The sequence below is a fragment of the Hesperophylax consimilis genome, chromosome 25 (genome assembly GCF_061612785.1).
Source record: "Hesperophylax consimilis isolate HC1 chromosome 25, BYU_Hcon_1.0, whole genome shotgun sequence".
NCBI classification, from domain to species: Eukaryota; Metazoa; Arthropoda; class Insecta; order Trichoptera; family Limnephilidae; genus Hesperophylax; species Hesperophylax consimilis.
In genome coordinates this window covers 18,441,130-18,458,514 of record NC_142860.1, presented here as the reverse complement: position 1 = coordinate 18,458,514, position 17,385 = coordinate 18,441,130, and the positions used below count along the sequence as shown (strand labels likewise).

The 17,385-nt window shown below is 33.5% G+C and overlaps 1 protein-coding gene across 2 annotated transcripts in view; it reads right to left on the bottom strand.

Moving 5' to 3' along the window:
* Positions 1-2,779: 2,779 nt before the first annotated feature.
* Eip93F (Ecdysone-induced protein 93F) overlaps positions 2,780-17,385 on the bottom strand; it is a 134,851-nt gene continuing 120,245 nt past the window's right edge. For both annotated transcript variants that reach the window (XM_089646903.1, XM_089646904.1), the window contains 2 exons: positions 12,857-13,083; positions 2,780-11,619 (listed from right to left, as the gene is read on the bottom strand). In XM_089646903.1, the coding sequence (XP_089503029.1) occupies positions 9,683-11,619; positions 12,857-13,083 (2,164 nt within the window). In that variant the 3' untranslated portion in view covers positions 2,780-9,682. The remainder of the gene's footprint in view (positions 11,620-12,856; positions 13,084-17,385) is intronic.

Below are 17,385 nucleotides of genomic sequence, written 5' to 3'. Positions count from 1 at the left end.
TATAGTACAATATTATTTATATTAGTTTATAATTTTCAGATTTTTCATTTTTTTATCGATAACATAGTATTTTTCTTTAATATACTCTGAAAATAACAAATCCCATGGTTCTCCGTTCTCCAAAGTGTTTCAAAAATTTTCAAACGAATTTTCGGCTCAATTACATCAAGATAGTCTAAATTATTTAACAATTTAAGTTTATTGTCTATACAGACAATACATATTTCACATAGAAATTCCATGTCACAATTCAAGTCGAGCATTTCTTACATAAAGCCAAAGCATCATTAATCATTTCCTTTTCTAAATGTTGAAAAAATATTTTAATGGATGAACAAAAGATATTTCAATGATGATATTGTAATTCTGTTGATGAATTTACAAAATAATGTACTCCAGTTCTCGAAAAAACGACATTTACTTGATCACACTACCGTTAATTTCGTAACGATAGTTGGCAAATTCAGGCAAATCTTTTGATATTAATGTCCTGAAATTGACGCACCTCTGGCGATAGAAATTTTTCCACGCAAAGGCGTATCGTTAAAATTTTTATCATGAAATTATGAATAATTGTTTTTCTGATTTCAAATTTGGTGGATGTTTTATTAGCAATTTCAACTTGAGTATGTCAATAAATATCCACAACGTACGAAAAGTTGGTACAAGTTTGGCGGCTATCTTGGTTGTCTTCCGAGATGGGAGTAGACAATTTTTTTAAATTTGGTTGACACAGTTTTCTCTGAATCGGGACTATACATTTATGTTATGTTTTGGTCTTTATCTTGACCAAATGATTTTTAAAACAAAGAATATTTTTTCTATATTTTTTAGAAAACGCAATGATATCATGATCCGATTACAAAATCATATAAAATACATTGTTAAAATGCGGTCAAAATGTTTAGTAATAATTTGATATTTATATTTTCATACTAAAAGGCAAAATACACACACACCACAATCCGTATCAATAATTTTAACTTTTTAAAACATCCAAAGTATTTTTTTACAATGTTAAGTATACATTCAGTTATATATATTGTCAAAAATGGAATGGTACATATTAATATTTTATCAACACAACTGTTAAAAAATATTATAAGAAATGAATTTGAATTTTTTACAAGAATCGTAGACTAGTTTGATATTTATGATTGATAGTGTCATTTTATTTTCAGAGTGTTTAGCGTAGTGATTGGATTTTTTTGGATATGATTCATAGGCTTGGTCCCGTTGTCTATTTTATAATGAAAATGGAAAAAGGGAACAGTTAGATTTTTTCTAAATGATTCCCATTAAAAAACTCGACAAATCCTTGGATTTTGGACCACCATTTAAGGTTAAATCACAAACATTGAAGGAGTTTGTTGTTGATAATGTTAATGTGGTTTCACCTTAAGTAGTGTACCGCTTACACGGAATTTATGAGAAAAAATCAATATGTTCCAAAAACTAAAATTAAACAAATAAATTACGTATTTCATGGCATACAGCGGAATCGTGTTCAGAACACTCGTTTTTAAGCAATTCACTTAAATTTTAAGATTTAAATGTCCAATTAAGTTTATTTTTAGCTGACTCAGTCTTAATTAAAATGTCGCTTGCGACAGCCTCTATTAAAGCCTCTTTTGAAACACTTCTCTTCAAAAATCACAACCGTTAAATTTAAATTTCAAAATTTTACAATGCCAATTAAATTGTTTCAACAATCTTCAATTTTTTAACAACATTCCATCCATTTTAACACAACTTTTCAAAATCTTTCAAAAAGTCTTGACTACACCTACCAACGAAATATAATATTGAAGTAAGAAAACAATGCACCATCTTTTGAACACACAATTCCAATTTCTCCCCCAAGCCATTCATTTAGTTTTTTTTCAATTTTTCGTCATAATTTTAGTCGACATGAGTCGGCCCTATGCCATTTATAAGGACTGCATAAATAAATGTTTATGTTATCTTGTTTTGTGATATTTTTGAATAACTTGTTCTGAGACCACTCCTCCTGATTTCGTTTTAAAATTTTTGCCCCTGTTCATTCCACGTACCCTACAAGGGAATAGACATAACAAAAAGGACGAATTTACAACATTTAGAATGAACAAACGCATGAAAAGTTAGATTTTTAAGAAACGATGTTAAAAAAATCGAATCCAACACTTCTAACTTTTGATGGATTCGATAATATCTGACATAGTTCACTTTGAAACAAATATAAGGAAAGAACGCTCTCAGAAAGAACTGGATTAATCATTTGGTATACATTTCGGAACAAAGATAAAACATTCAAGATCTGACAATGGACAAATATGCTCCGGTTAATATTTTATATTCTCCCGTAGTGCGTCTTTCCAGACCCGTTTCAGAAGAGTACAGATGTTGGAAAAAATGTTCTCAGAAAGTACGATAAGAAATTTCGAATCAATCAATTTGCATACATGTCCGAATTGTTATTTTACAATGTCAGAATACATTTAAGTTCTGAATAAAACAACTGCAGTCCGCACAGACCCCATAATGTCCCATATACAAGATAGTAAGCATTGGATGCAGGTCTGAATTTGGGCAGACTAAGGTTGTTCTGTCAGTAGACTGTATTACTATTTGGATTCTTTATTAACTAATGTATTTCAAACAAAACAAAAAGTTGAACTGTGAAAATGAACACCGCATTATCAATGAATTACACACTAATCAATCATAACGGAAAATGATTTATTTATTATAATATTAATAATATAACACAATAATATGTAATGTAATAATAGTAGAAGACAGTACTTATGAATGTAATTATAGTAAATTTAATGTTATATAAATATAATATATATGTATATAATGCATACACAATTAATCATTGAATAATTAATCGAATCAATCACACTCACAACAGAAATCGTGTGCCATATTTGGGTGTTTGTTTAAATTATATAAAAAAATATTTCCCTAGCAATCAATTACTATATTTAAAATACATAAAAAAAGCTAAACGCTTAGATGTAAATACATACATAAAATGAAAAAAATGATGAAATTATATTCAAGTATAACGTTTTAATAGCTACATTTAATGCGAAATAATAATAAAAATGCTATAACTATATATATGAATATGTACACCGCCTTTACCTTTGTTCACGAGACAATTCAATTTGCCTTCTTGGGAAATTTAATAAATTATCTATAATAACATTTTAACAATCATTTCTCAATATTTAATATAATCAATAATCATTAAACTTGTACTTATATGAAAAAAGAAACTATTAAAATAAATTATTTGTGTAACACATTAAAAAATAAATGTAACGCAAAACATTTTTTATTTAAACGATTAAGTAATTCTCGAGGTTTTAATTAATTAATTAATTAATTAAACAGATAATAATATATTCGAAAGGTTTTGAAAAAGAATAAATCAAATAATAATGATAACACGTAAAATAAATTGTTAGATATAAATTAAAATTACGATGAACACATGTTGTGTTCATTAATTAATAAAGGAATACAAAGGAATGGAGGGTTTGTGTAATCGAAATCATGTTTTTACTTTGAAGGACACGATGATCTAAATAATGGGGTTTGGAATGTCAGTAGTGAGATTGAAATAGGATTATGATGTTTTGTGTTGTCTTCTTCAATATGATCAATGATAATGTAGACATTTTGCAGGTGTGATCAAACACACTTTTGGATCAAAAAAGTTGATGATCTTTGGGAAGAGTTTATTGAGGTTGTGATGGGTTAATGAAAAGTGTCTTTAAATTGAAGTATTCGATCACCAAAGTAATGGAGTTTGGAATGTAAATGTTCAGTTTGTCATACGGAATGCTGTATTTGAAAGGAGTCTACGCCGAAGAACTTGATAATCAACAGTAAGGGAGTTTGGAATGCAAAAAAATAATGATAAGATTGTGATGGTTTAATGCTGAAAACACGTTTAGTTCATCAATAAGTGTCTTTTAATTGAACAACTTGATGACTGAAATAATGGATTTTGGAATGTAAATATTGAGATTGTGATGGATTAATGATGAACAAAGGTTATGTGCATTTAGGAATACTGTAGCTGAAAACTGTCTTCGTTGAAGAACGAGATGAAACTGTGATGGTATATTGTTGAAAAGACGTTTTATACAATGAGATATACCTACTGTAATTGTTAGATTGATGACCAAAATAATGGAGTTTGGAATGTAAATGTTGAGATTGTGAAGGGAAAATGTTGAGTTTAACATTAATTGAATAGTATTTTTATGTTGAAGGATATGATGGCAAAAATGGGGTTCGGAATGCAAATGATGTGATGGGATTTTGATGAAAAATGTCGCTTCGTAGAAATATCTAAATTGTAACAATAATCTGTTTATTACGTATTATAATATTATAAAATAAATTGTTCGAAATAATAAATCATTTTGTATTTAGAACAACATGACACACTGTCACACAAGAAGTATATAATTGTGTAATAAAGTTTCACATTACATAGTACTGATAACATACAAACTAATCCATCAATTTCGTTTGACGAATATTTACGTTTTGAATCAGCACAGAGATATCTAAAAGCTTTTTAAAAACCAATGTTTAGAAAAGTTAACGTTTTTAACGTTTTCAAAATTTTAAACAAACATTTATAGGCACATACCTAACCTAAACAGCGTACAAATAATCAATATATCACTTGCATTTACATGGGCGTATACAATAGTTTTTATAAAACACAAACTAACATGTGTTTTGGAAAGATACTTCAATATATAAACACAAACTAACATGTGTTTTGGTAAGATACTTCAATATATAAATAGTATGTATAAGATTTAATTTGTAAATTTGATATTTATGTCACAAAGTGAAATTCTTGGACCACAAAAAATAACGACAGGTGAGTAGTAAGTTTAATATAAAAGATAATAATAATACAATGATAAAAGAAGCATTATCTTAATGTTTTTTGATAATAACTAGATATCACATTGAGAAAAATGGAAATTTATGTGTTTGAAAAACATTAAAATATAAACAGTGTTAAAAATTGCACATAATTTTGAACACATACTAAGTAAGTTTCCTAAGGGCGCGCGCAGCTACGGCGGCCATCTTGGATTAGCTGTCAACGTGACAGCTAAACAGGCGGCAAACCTGAGTTGCCCGCGCGCCGCGCATCTACAAGTCATTATCGACGACTCCAGACGCTTCTACAAACAATTTGACCATCCTAGCTGTGAATTAACGTGACTTACAATATATTTTACCTAGCTACTGATAGTAAGATGCCACGCGAGTAATTTACACAAGCTGTCAGCTGGCAACTGTTAACTGTTGACTGCCAACACGTTGTCAACTGTCGGTCCTCTGTCCTCTGCTCGGCTCTCGGTGGCTCTTGTTTGAGTAGGTACGTGCTTAACCTAACTTAAACTAATTACATTTATTAATAATATAATATTATATCAATTACTATGTATGTAATGATGTAGATTTCTTTGTTAGCTCCATTTCAAAACTGCATTGAAAAATACAAAGATGTTTCTGGCACATATTTGGTTGGAATGATATTGTAGAACATTGAAAGTGTGCACATGTTCCTTTGCTTGCAGTTAATACAACATTGCCGTGGAATGTTTACTCGTTATGCTATTTTGTTACAGAATAATTTTAGATAAATTTAAGACAGACTTTTAAAAACCAAATATCGGGAGATCTAGCCTTCCCAAGCACCAGACATTTAAGATTACTGCTCGCGCCATTGCGAATGATATTTCGAATGATTTTTATAATCGTTACGTGAATAATAAATCCAAAAATAACTTTATTCCAACAATTCTCCTAAACTGAGAGCTAGTACATCTCACTCCAATTCTGTAGATATTAGATATGTTTATGTCAACAACATAAAAAATATTATTTGGTCCGACAAAATATGTATCGGCGCCCAAAGGTGGCTTATGTTAGGTTCATTAAACGTTATCCTGTTCAACAATATGGCTTAGCATAACTGACTGCTGTCATTTTACAACTGAGTCATTTTATTTTCCAATAACTGTTTATGTTTGTAATTATTATTGTTACTTTGCGTGTGTGTTTGGTTTATTGGTTTATTTTTTAATCCGGTTTATGAATTGTGCCCTCGCAAATGAACCTAACCATCTAATTGCTTTGTTTAAAACCACTATTTTTTTGCCAATTGTCCATTGATTTCAGAAAAATCATTTCTTTATAGAGGCAAATGTTACACAGTTTAAATTTAGCGGCTAACAAAACACTTGTTTAAAAAAATCTATATTTTCATGTGTTAACATCGAACGCGTTCGTTGTGTTTAATATAAATAAAGTTATCTAGGTGAGAAAAAATTGAACATGTTAGAATACAATATTAATTCATCAAATACTCAATTGAAGTTAAAAATATTATCTTAAAATCATACAATTATACCTCAGACGACTGTAATGTCATTGAAACGAATTTGAAAGGAATAACATTGGAGAGAATTTTAATGAACACAAAACATCAATTATTTCTCCATATGGACCGTTGGTCTTGTCAATTTTTGATAATAAACTCATTTAAAAAAAATAGTAACTAGGTACCGTAATAATTTTAATGACAATCTATTTGGATATTGTCAAAAAACAACACAGTGAAAATGTACCTATTTAAAAAAAGTTATTAGTTTATAATAGTTAGGTTCATTTGCTACCACGGGCTATAACTGTTGGTTTCGGTAAGGTATCGGTGGGTTGTAGTGAGAGGTTTCTTTCCAAAGAGGGATTTGTTTATGGCGACGTGTAGAGGACCTTTTATTGATAATGTTGTGCTTGAACTGCAATCCAAAATCATCCAACTTCAACGTTAAGTTGAGAAATATGATTCAGCTATTCTATTGAATGTAAAATTAAAAAAAATGGCATGACACCCAATATCAATTTTGCGATTATAATGAGAAATTACTATGTATAGATACTAAGCGGTATTGATTTACCTTCTTATTCTAACCCCACGTCACTGATAGTCCTGCAGGATTGCTCATCTTTAGGGAAGATGTGTAGAAAGTTGAACGTTTCACTTAGGGGGATCTAAAGCTTTAACCCTAAAATCAATTAAATCTATGGGGCACGAGTTACAAAAATCATGTATAATGTTGCAATATTTGTCTTCATGGACATAAATGCTTCAACGTTTGTGAAACCTTTATTATTGAAGTTCTTCAACGACACAAACGCTTACTTGTGTGGTTAAACGGTTTTAACAAAATTAATCAGTTAAGCTTTCATTGATTTTGATGCATAAATGTTTTTTGAAACATTTAAAGTTGTTTGATTGTGTCAAGAAATTGCAGACTACGAATGACTGTTAATTGCAGGTTAAGCAACGTTTGAAGGCTCTAAAGTAGTTTTATTGTGTCTAGAAACTGCAGACTGCGAATGACTGTGAATCGCAGGTTAAGCAACGTTTGAAGGCTCTAAAGTAGTTATGTTGTGTCTAGAAACTGCAGACTGCGAATGACTGTGAATCGCAGGTTAAGCAACGTTTGAAGGCTCTAAAGTAGTTTTATTGTGTCTAGAAACTGCAGACTGCGAATGACTGTGAATCGCAGGTTAAGCAACGTTTGAAGGCTCTAAAGTAGTTTTATTGTGTCTAGAAACTGCAGACTGCGAATGAATGTGAATCGCAGGTTAAGCAACGTTTGAAGGCTCTAAAGTAGTTTTATTGTGTCTAGAAACTGCAGACTGTGAATGACTGTGAATCGCAGGTTAAGCAACGTTTGAAGGCTCTAAAGTAGTTTTATTGTGTCTATAAACTGCAGACTGCGAATGACTGTGAATCGCAGGTTAAGCAACGTTTGAAGGCTCTAAAGTAGTTATGTTGTGTCTAGAAACTGCAGACTGCGAATGACTGTGAATTGCAGGTTAAGCAACGTTTGAAGGCTCTAAAGTAGTTTTATTGTGTCTAGAAACTGCAGACTGCGAATGACTGTGAATCGCAGGTTAAGCAACGTTTGAAGGCTCTAAAGTAGTTTTATTGTGTCTAGAAACTGCAGACTGCGAATGACTGTGAATCGCAGGTTAAGCAACGTTTGAAGGCTCTAAAGTAGTTATGTTGTGTCTAGAAACTGCAGACTGCGAATGACTATGATCGCAGGTTAAGCAACGTTTGAAGGCTCTAAAGTAGTTGTGTTGTGTCTAGAAACTGCAGACTGCGAATGACTGTGAATCGCAGGTTAAGCAACGTTTGAAGGCTCTAAAGTAGTTATGTTGTGTCTAGAAACTGCAGACTGCGAATGACTGTGAATTGCAGGTTAAGCAACGTTTGAAGGCTCTAAAGTAGTTTTATTTTGTCTAGAAACTGCAGACTGCGAATGACTGAATTGCAGGCTAGGCAACGTTTAAAGGCCCTAAAGTTGTTTTGTTGTGTCTAGAAACTGCAGACTGCGAATGATTGTGAATTGCAGGGTAGGCAACGTTTAAAGGTCCTCTCACGCGACCCCAGACATCTGAATTATTGATGCTAATCATAATTACCAGTACTTTATCAATCTTATATCTCTCCGTTATAAAAAAAACAAATCTCCCTCTTAAGGTATATAGATATATATACTAACTTTATATATATGCATATAAGTAATGGTGTAAATATAACAAATATGTTACTGTTTAATCGATCTAATTGCACTTCTTTGTTTTAATTAAAAACAAGTTAAAGATTCTGGTTTTTAACTTTTTACAAAACTCCCGCTGCGCTTTCTTTACATTTAATAAGATTTATTTGTTTCCTTTTTTCTCTAATTATAAGTAATCTACCGACTATCCTCGGCCCCCTAAGATATTGTTAGAGAAAATATACATTCAAAATTTTGGTAAATCACAGATAGACATAATTTTTTTTTAATCAGACCACTGTCTGATGATCGTAATTTTTTAAATATTTTTTTTTAATAATAATAAGAGTTTTAGTTTTAGTTCCTCGAAAGCAGTCGCGACATTTTTTAAAAAGAAATTTGTAAATACAATATGAGATACAAACTTTCTTCGCCGCTCAGATATTTTTCTTTTCAAAGAATATCTAATATAATGTAATATTCGGTGAGGTATACAATACGGTCAAGACACATAGACAAATTTTGATTAATTTTACACGAACATCAACGTAGATAATATAATGGGGGGTATAATATGACTATAAATAGAATAAGATAATTTCAGCCGAATACACCAAACGTACATTAATATTAGAGATTATGTATAATTTTGAACGCCAAACACTTATAAATGCATACAATATAACACTTTTACTTTTAATTTGGATAAATGTATAAATTCAAGAGAGATAGAACATCAAAAATATCGCGCCTCAAATGGAAAACTTACATTCCACAGAACCAAAGTGCCCGCTTTCACTTAACTGGAAACTTCGGAGGAGAGCACTCGGAAATCTAAGCTTAGTCAAGCCCGGAGAAACTCAAGTCGAGCTTGCGCGTGGTCGTGGATTTAGGTAAGCCGTTCCTCGTCAGTTTCCACCTCGAGTTGTTCTTGGCAAGGCTTCGGTCACTAGCAATACACCTTGTCAAAAATATAATAATATCTATATTTTACATCTTGCAACAGCGGCGGACGCGCAGGCGCCGCGGCAGAAAAATAAAGATTAATTTCAAATCACCTCCTCGCTAATCTAGGAGGGGTGGGGCTGGGTAGGAGGGGGAGGAGCGCCGGTCTCCCTCGCACGGAGTCTCCGGGCCGCTTCTCTCATCTCCTCCGCTAGAAGTAAATCATCTGGCCGCAGTCGTCTTCTCACAGCTTCTCCATCACTCTCCGCCTCACCACTCCCACTTCTCTGTCCTGGTCTCTCTAAACTAGATCTGATGATCCCTTCGAGAAACGAACCATTCGCTCCAACTGCGCCGTCGTACATATCTGCCATCTCTCTTGCAGGGTCCAGCAAAGGATCTTTCCTCGCTGGACCAGGGAGCCTAGCTGATTCCTCCTGTAATCTCTGCATCATTTGAGAAGCAAAAAACGATTCGTTGTTGGGAGGGAAGCTTCCAGATGTGCCAGGATTTCTTTGAGAAAACTCTACAGGTAATCCTGGGAATCCTGGAGGTGCGTGGGCCCAAAACGGAAACGGCGAGGGATTGTATCCCAAACCTAAATTTCCATCGAAGATAGGTGGCATCTTCAGCCCATTGGGAGAACTCGCAGGGAAATTTGGTTTTGATGGAAGTTTCTGCATCACTTTAGGTTTTTCAGCTCTCAATACGCTGGCACCTGGAATATCTGTAGGCTTGCTAGCGCTAGGAGATTGTAATTTATCATCTTGGTTGGGATTTTTGGGTTCTCGTTTTCTTGGCCTCATCAGGTGCCTTTCTTTGACTTTGTACTCGAGTGTGGAGTGCGGAACTCCATAATAGCTTCCTGCTCGGTGAACAGACATTTCTCCTCTTTGAACAGCCTTAACGGCTTCTACAAGACTATCTCTATCGTAATTGCGATACTTCCCTCTCTTTGGTCGAGTACCTTTTCCACCTACAGCGTTGTTTTGCTGATTTTGTGATCCAGAGTTATTAGAACCAAAATTTCTTGTAAGGTCATGACTGGTAAGGTTTTTGATAACTGAAATACCTTGTCCCCCCACGGGAGGCGTCATGCTGCCACGCTTGAAAGCAAGGCCTTCCATAGCATCCATTGCGGAATTAACTTTCATATGGCTCATGTCATTGTTATGATTTGAAGATGGACCATGTTGTTGGAATTTCTGACTAATGCTTTTAGCAATGACGTCTTTTAAAGAAAACATTCCTTTTACGTGTCCCATGGATGGAGAAAGACGGTCAGAGGGGCGAGTAGCGGAAGACATGTCTTGATGAGGACTGCGACTAAAATACGGGAGAGGCGAAGTGGCAGGACCCGAGAAGGCTTCACCACCATTCTTCCCAGAATTTTGTCCTTGCGCCAAAGGTTTGAAGGACGGAATCTTAAGTATAACATTGGAAGGTGAATCTCTTGACTCTCCTCCTGTTTGGTCTACCTCCATTGCTTCATCTTCTGGTGAGTCAGACTTCTTACCGGGTGTTGCCCTATCATTTCTTGTGATGACGGAACTAGCTGACGAACTCTGCCTAGAGAATATTCTTTTGTTCATTGCAATATCATCCTCGGATAATTCATTTTGTTTTCCATTGTTGAGATGTTCTCGTTTCATGAGTTGTTCTTTTAAAATGTTTTGTCGTTCTTCCGCCAAGAGTCTTACTATTTCTGGCATCATTGGACCACCGGTATTTTCTTCAGGTTTAGGAATTTGAGCTCCTAGTCCACTGGCCATAAGGATTGATTGAATATAGGTGTTTACGTTTTGTTCTTGAGTTTGCCAAGGTTCAGGAGCCAGTTCTCTCTTTGGACTTTCCATATCGAAGAACTTTTGTCCTCCCTTCTGCAGCAGCGATCGAAGATTTTCTGACTGACCATAGTTGGAGTTCTCCATTTGAGAGTAACGCAGAATGTCTTCCATGGAGAGCAGTGGTCTAGGAAGTTCTCTGTCTTCCTCTTTATCTTCGTCCATCACTGAATCTTTGTCATCATCCACGTCATCCGTGATATCATTGGAGTCCTCTTCTGAAACAAATAAAATATTGTTATGCAAGTAATTAAACTACAGTTTTAAAAAAATCTTTGAATTAAAAAGTTTTTATTCCTAAAAGAAAAAAAACATGCATTTTTTCATACGATACAACACATATCAAAATAGAGCACTGTGAAGCAAACACAAAATAATTCGATAATGCTGATTGATTGATTCATCGTTTTACCAAATGACTTAAAAGCCTTGAACTGTGGTATTTATTACCATACAAAGGAAATATTTTGAGGTTATTTTAATATTTACTCAATTATGTTTAGTTATTTTCTGACTCAATAATCAAATTAGTGGCGGTACTGTCAGCTTAATGATAATACATGCAATACCAATGCAATCTGAAAGTATAATTTAGCATTAATTATTATTTCTGTATTCTTTTTAAATAACTTATCTTCATTCTCATACCGACAAGTTAAACAAAGTACCTTAGTAATATTAAAAGATTTAAAAGATCAAATAACAAGTATAGATCCATAGGAAGTAAGTGATGACATAATATACATCATGACACTATAGAAAACTTTCGTTAGAATATGTCCCCTTGATTGAAAAATTAAAATTTGGGCGGTTAAACGGTGTGAAAGCAAACACCATAACCATAGGGTCAAATGATAGTGAGTGGTTCAGGTACCTTAGTGTATTAGATTAATCCAATTGAAAAAATAACATATTCACATTACATATTAAATGAGAATGACAAATGGGACTTCAATTTCGTTGAAGTTGATATGAGACAATATAAACTGGACAATGACCAAAAATAAAAACAGGAAACCAGCAAGTACAGAGGTATTTCCTACAGGTGGTATCCAGAGTGCTCCCTTCAAGGATTGTAGTATTGACCAGAAAAGACCTACAATTGGGAAAACGGACGGTGTGAAAGTATAGAAATCTTGGGAAAGAAAACTTGTAAAATGACAATAGGCAACCGACAAGAGACGTTTCTTACAGTCGGTCAGGTCCCTTAGTCAGTAGCAGGAGACAGAAAAAGTTTAGAGGTATTTCACGACTCTTCAAGGATTGTAGCACCGACTATGATAGATCAAAAATTAAAAGACTGTACGGCGGCGTGGAGACATTTTCTGGAGACTACCGGGACTCTTCAAGGATAACAGAAGATAAGAATCTTCTTAGATCTAAATATATATACTACAATCTTAAAGCCGCCAGTACCACCACCAAGTAACCCAGTGCTCGCATTTGCCCCGTTACCTCTGTCAGCAGCACCTGAGAGCTGTCCCGGGAGACGCGCCTCCCGCTCCCTCTCCACGGCCAGCTTGTACACCTTGTTGCGCAGCGTGGAGCGAGGGATGTTGTAGATCACCGCAGCGCGCCTGGTGCCAAGTCTTCCTGACTGGATGTCACGCAGTGCCATTTGTAGCTCCGCTTCGGAGTAAGCGCGTCGGCCACCAGTGGGAGCTAGACGTGGCTTTGCTCGGCTGGGGAAAAACATATAAACACATTATTGGTATTTTAGTAGTTGGAGTTTTTGGACGTACCGAACGTTCATCTTCTCCCAAGCTCTTACGGCCACGTTTAAATTCAGCTGCCCAATTTTTTTTTCCATTTTCACAAAAACACAGACATCGACCCACTCAAACGACTGTCAACTAAAAACTGGGCGTCCAAAATGGCCGAAACTTTTGTCAGTAACTGTCAAAAGATGCACAGCTACATTCACTAGCTTTTATTGATGAGTACCGCCATCTTTGCGTTGAGGTCGGAAACTTTTCAGACCACCCTCGTATTTCACAAATGAGGTAGAGGTAGAAATATGTTAGTCTTAACGTGTAACTTGTTTGCAGACTCAGACATCGAAGCGTTGGCATTAGGGAAACGCGTTCTTAGTGTAAAATATACAAGGAATATTTTCGTAAAATTTTTTTGTTTTCTTGGGCGTATATAACTATCAAATGGGTAACTATAATCCTTGGATAGTCCTAGTCGACTCTAGGAAATACCTAATGATTTGTTTTCTCTTCCGCTGTTTCCTCATAGTTAATGCCGGAAGATGACTTCCAAACCTATCAGCCACCTAAGTTTAGATCTCTGAAACGTTTTGCAGACTCGGGTTTAATTTTCTTAACTGTCGTAGAAATACAAAAAATATATATTTCACTATTTGTTCATATGTCATTTATAAAATATTCTTTGTTAAGTTTGATTAATGTACACACATTCTTTAACGTTACGCTCATATTTTAATGGACACACATTCATTAAAGTTAATAATAATAAGAATTTTAATAATTATAATAATTTCGGCTACTGGCATTATACCTAGCTCTCTCATTAAAAATTTTTCCGTATTAGATCTATCAAAAAATTTATATATAAACAGTCATTTTAAATACATATACAAATTCGAAACATCAAATAATCGTAATTTTTGTATTGTTCTTTATTGTTGTAAGTTTTATCCCGTTATACTACAATTAAGCAGTTTGTCAACAGGAGGTACATGTTCAATTACATACAATCTAAATATGTATACATAATATTATTATTAAATACATGTAGGATTACGAAAGATTTTTTAAATATTTATGTTGAGGGATCAATAGGATTTATAGGCCCTGTTCTACCGAGCCGAACCCTCTGATATGAAAATATCTGGAGTCGGTGAATTACTTTCCCATTTGATCTCTGGTGAGTTGACGTGTTGTTCTTGTATTGTTTTGTCTTTATTTTGCTTATTTAATGCACTTGCATAATGTGGATTGACTAGATGAACATTTGTGGAAAAGTGTGTGGAAGGGTTTAGTTTTTCCTATGGGGAAGATTTAACCCGGACAAAAAGTCGTAATTATATAATAATAAGAATGTACACACATTCGTTAAAGTTACCCTCAAATTTGAATGCACACACATTCTTTAAAGTTACGCTCATCTTTAAGGTTTGATGAACTTCCCAATAAAAGCAATAAGTATTCGAAATGCCATTATAAAACAATTAATTTCTTTTCATAATGTGAAATATTTGCTTCTCGTTTATTTTCCCCTTTTTAAAGAAATTTGTTACCGTATAAAAACCCAACACGTGTTAACGGTGTGATAAAAAGCCAAGCAAAAGTTTTTAATTAAAAATTTGAGACGAATCCTCGCGAGTGTGATGTTTCAAATACAACGCAGCGAATTAGTCGGGCTCAAGTCTGAGGCGGGTTAACGCCCCGCTTGTGTTCGGGCTGTTATTTTTTTTTCACCTTTTTTGTCATTACCTACACTTATTTTTCCACAGACAACAGTAGCGGGGGAAACTTATAGAGGGGAACATACGAATTCAATAAAAAAACGCCTTGATAAGAATAATTTTATAAAATAACTTACGACTCTTCATAGTTTTAATGAATAATTTGTAGAATTTTTAATTAAAAAAAATCAATAATTATAAGCACTAAATATTAGTCTTAAACATGACTAGTATTCATTGAATTATTTGGCGGTTAAAATTAAGCCGACGTGGTTAGTGTAACTGACCGGTAGTCAGAAGTGTGCGGGTTCAATTCCCGTCAGCAGCATTTATTTTTTCTCCTAAGATTTTTTCAATTTATTTTTGTGTTTCAGGCTAATAATTTTTGTTATCCTTTGTGATTTGCATACAAACCTTGTATTGTAAACATAAGTTTATCTTTAATAATTTTTTTTCTTCATTATATTAATTATTATATTATTTGCATACAAACCTTGTATTGTAAACATAAGTTTATCTTTAATAATTTTTTTTCTTCATTATATTAAAACTCAGGTACCTAAGCCATTTTTTAGATGTCTTATTACCTACAATAAAAGGTATACCAAGAATATACACATTTTTGGCTTGTAGCTTCCTCTTAAGAAGTATTGTTTGTATTGGAAAATAAATATTCTTCTATGGAGAATATTTTTGTATAGGAAAATAAACAATGGAATTTCGGAAAAAGTTATAAATATATTTTACTTCTACCATCATGTAGAATCACCTCCCGAAGTTTGTGCACTCTGCCCCCGGACACCCGTATATAATTGATAACACGTTACGCCACTGGCTCTCTCCACCAGACAGTGTGTAAACGCAGACGGAATGTTTGCCACCCCCATTTTAGTATTTCGCCGTTTTTCGATTATTATTTTTTTTGTATTTTAACGACAACAATAGCGCCCGGATATACAGTTTTGTTAGTCGATATTGATACAAAAAGTACATCAGATTGGACCTCTGTTTTCCCCGAATTTAGCTCACACAAATAAATAAAAAAGTATCTATTTAATGTAACTATGGTAATAAACTCTACAACAAAATCCCACTCTCATTCGGAAATCATGAAAAATATCACAACATTTTAATTTCGAATAAAAAGCTGGATACATACCAAAGGTAACATAGGTTAGAAATAGAAAATATACTGACACAAAAACATCCAATTCCACTAAAAACACAATGTAAAATATTTATAATTATTTCAGAAGAAACACTATGGACAGGTTGTTTGAGAGAATTTGAACAATTCTTCAAATTCCAAAGTTGATTTTCAAGTTCTGTTAAAGATTTTTTCAAGTTCCGTTATTATTTCAGCTCTGACAAACGGCTAGCCGGCTTGCCTATAAAAATATAATAACAGAACTTGAATAAGACTTTCACATAACCCGAAAAGTAGCGTTGAAATTTGATGAGTTTGAACCCATCTAAGTAATGTATTTATAATTAATTCATATATTATCCATACCATCAAATTTTAAAAATATGTAAATGATTTCCTCGGCACGGGAGATCCCAGTGAGTATATCATTATCTCTATTTGTCACAAAAAAGTAAGGAGAAAAACATTTATAATTTTTATTATTATTACGGGTTGTTCTCAAATAATGTGTATATTGTGTATGTATATGTCCCAAAAAAAAATAAAGAATGTACAAAATAAAGTTTTTCTCATCGTGGCTCTGATTTTATGAAAATACTAGTAAGAAGTCTCTTTTTGCTGTAGAGCTTTTACTAGGTTCTAGAGGTTTTTGCTAAGCTTTAGACCATAAGTCTACTCTAAAAGGGTGATCTACGAACTACCACAAATGTCTAAAGTGGCATTTATTGAAATTATATGATTTTTTTAATACTTATAACAAGCAAAGCAAACTTTGCGATTTTTATTCTATGAAGGGAGTTTCATATAATTACCTTTTCGGCTCAGCACGGATGTTTTATTAAATGAAAAAAACACACTTTGTAATACACCCTTGCAATCCCTTGCGATTTGGAGCTATTTGAGGTTGCTTCATTCCATTCCCATAAGTCGTGGTTTAGCTCGGCAGTTCGGCTCGCGTGTGTATATGCAACATTCGTTACATTAGATTTAATGTAAAGTAGGTTAGTACTTAGTACGTAGGTTAGTTTTCAACAATGCTATCTTGAAGAAAGTTGAGTATAACCAAAACTAGTACCTACACAATGTATTAATTCTAACAAAGTGGTTAAGTGTTTCACTTTTCCCAAGCTTCGTAGGGATAATTATTAACTGTTCAGTTAATGATAAGCTCTTCCAGTTAATAATAAGCCCTGACAAAGCTTGGGAAAAGCGAAACCCGGTTGGCGATCTTTTTTAATTCAAAAATAAAAGTGGTGTATTATAAAGTGTGTTTTTTCATTTAATATATAATGTCACACCACTAAGTATTTGCTTCCTTGGAAAATAAAATTGGAAATCATATGTTATTATGTGACAAATGAACTAAAAATCTGATGCAAATACGTGACAAATTAATTAAAAATC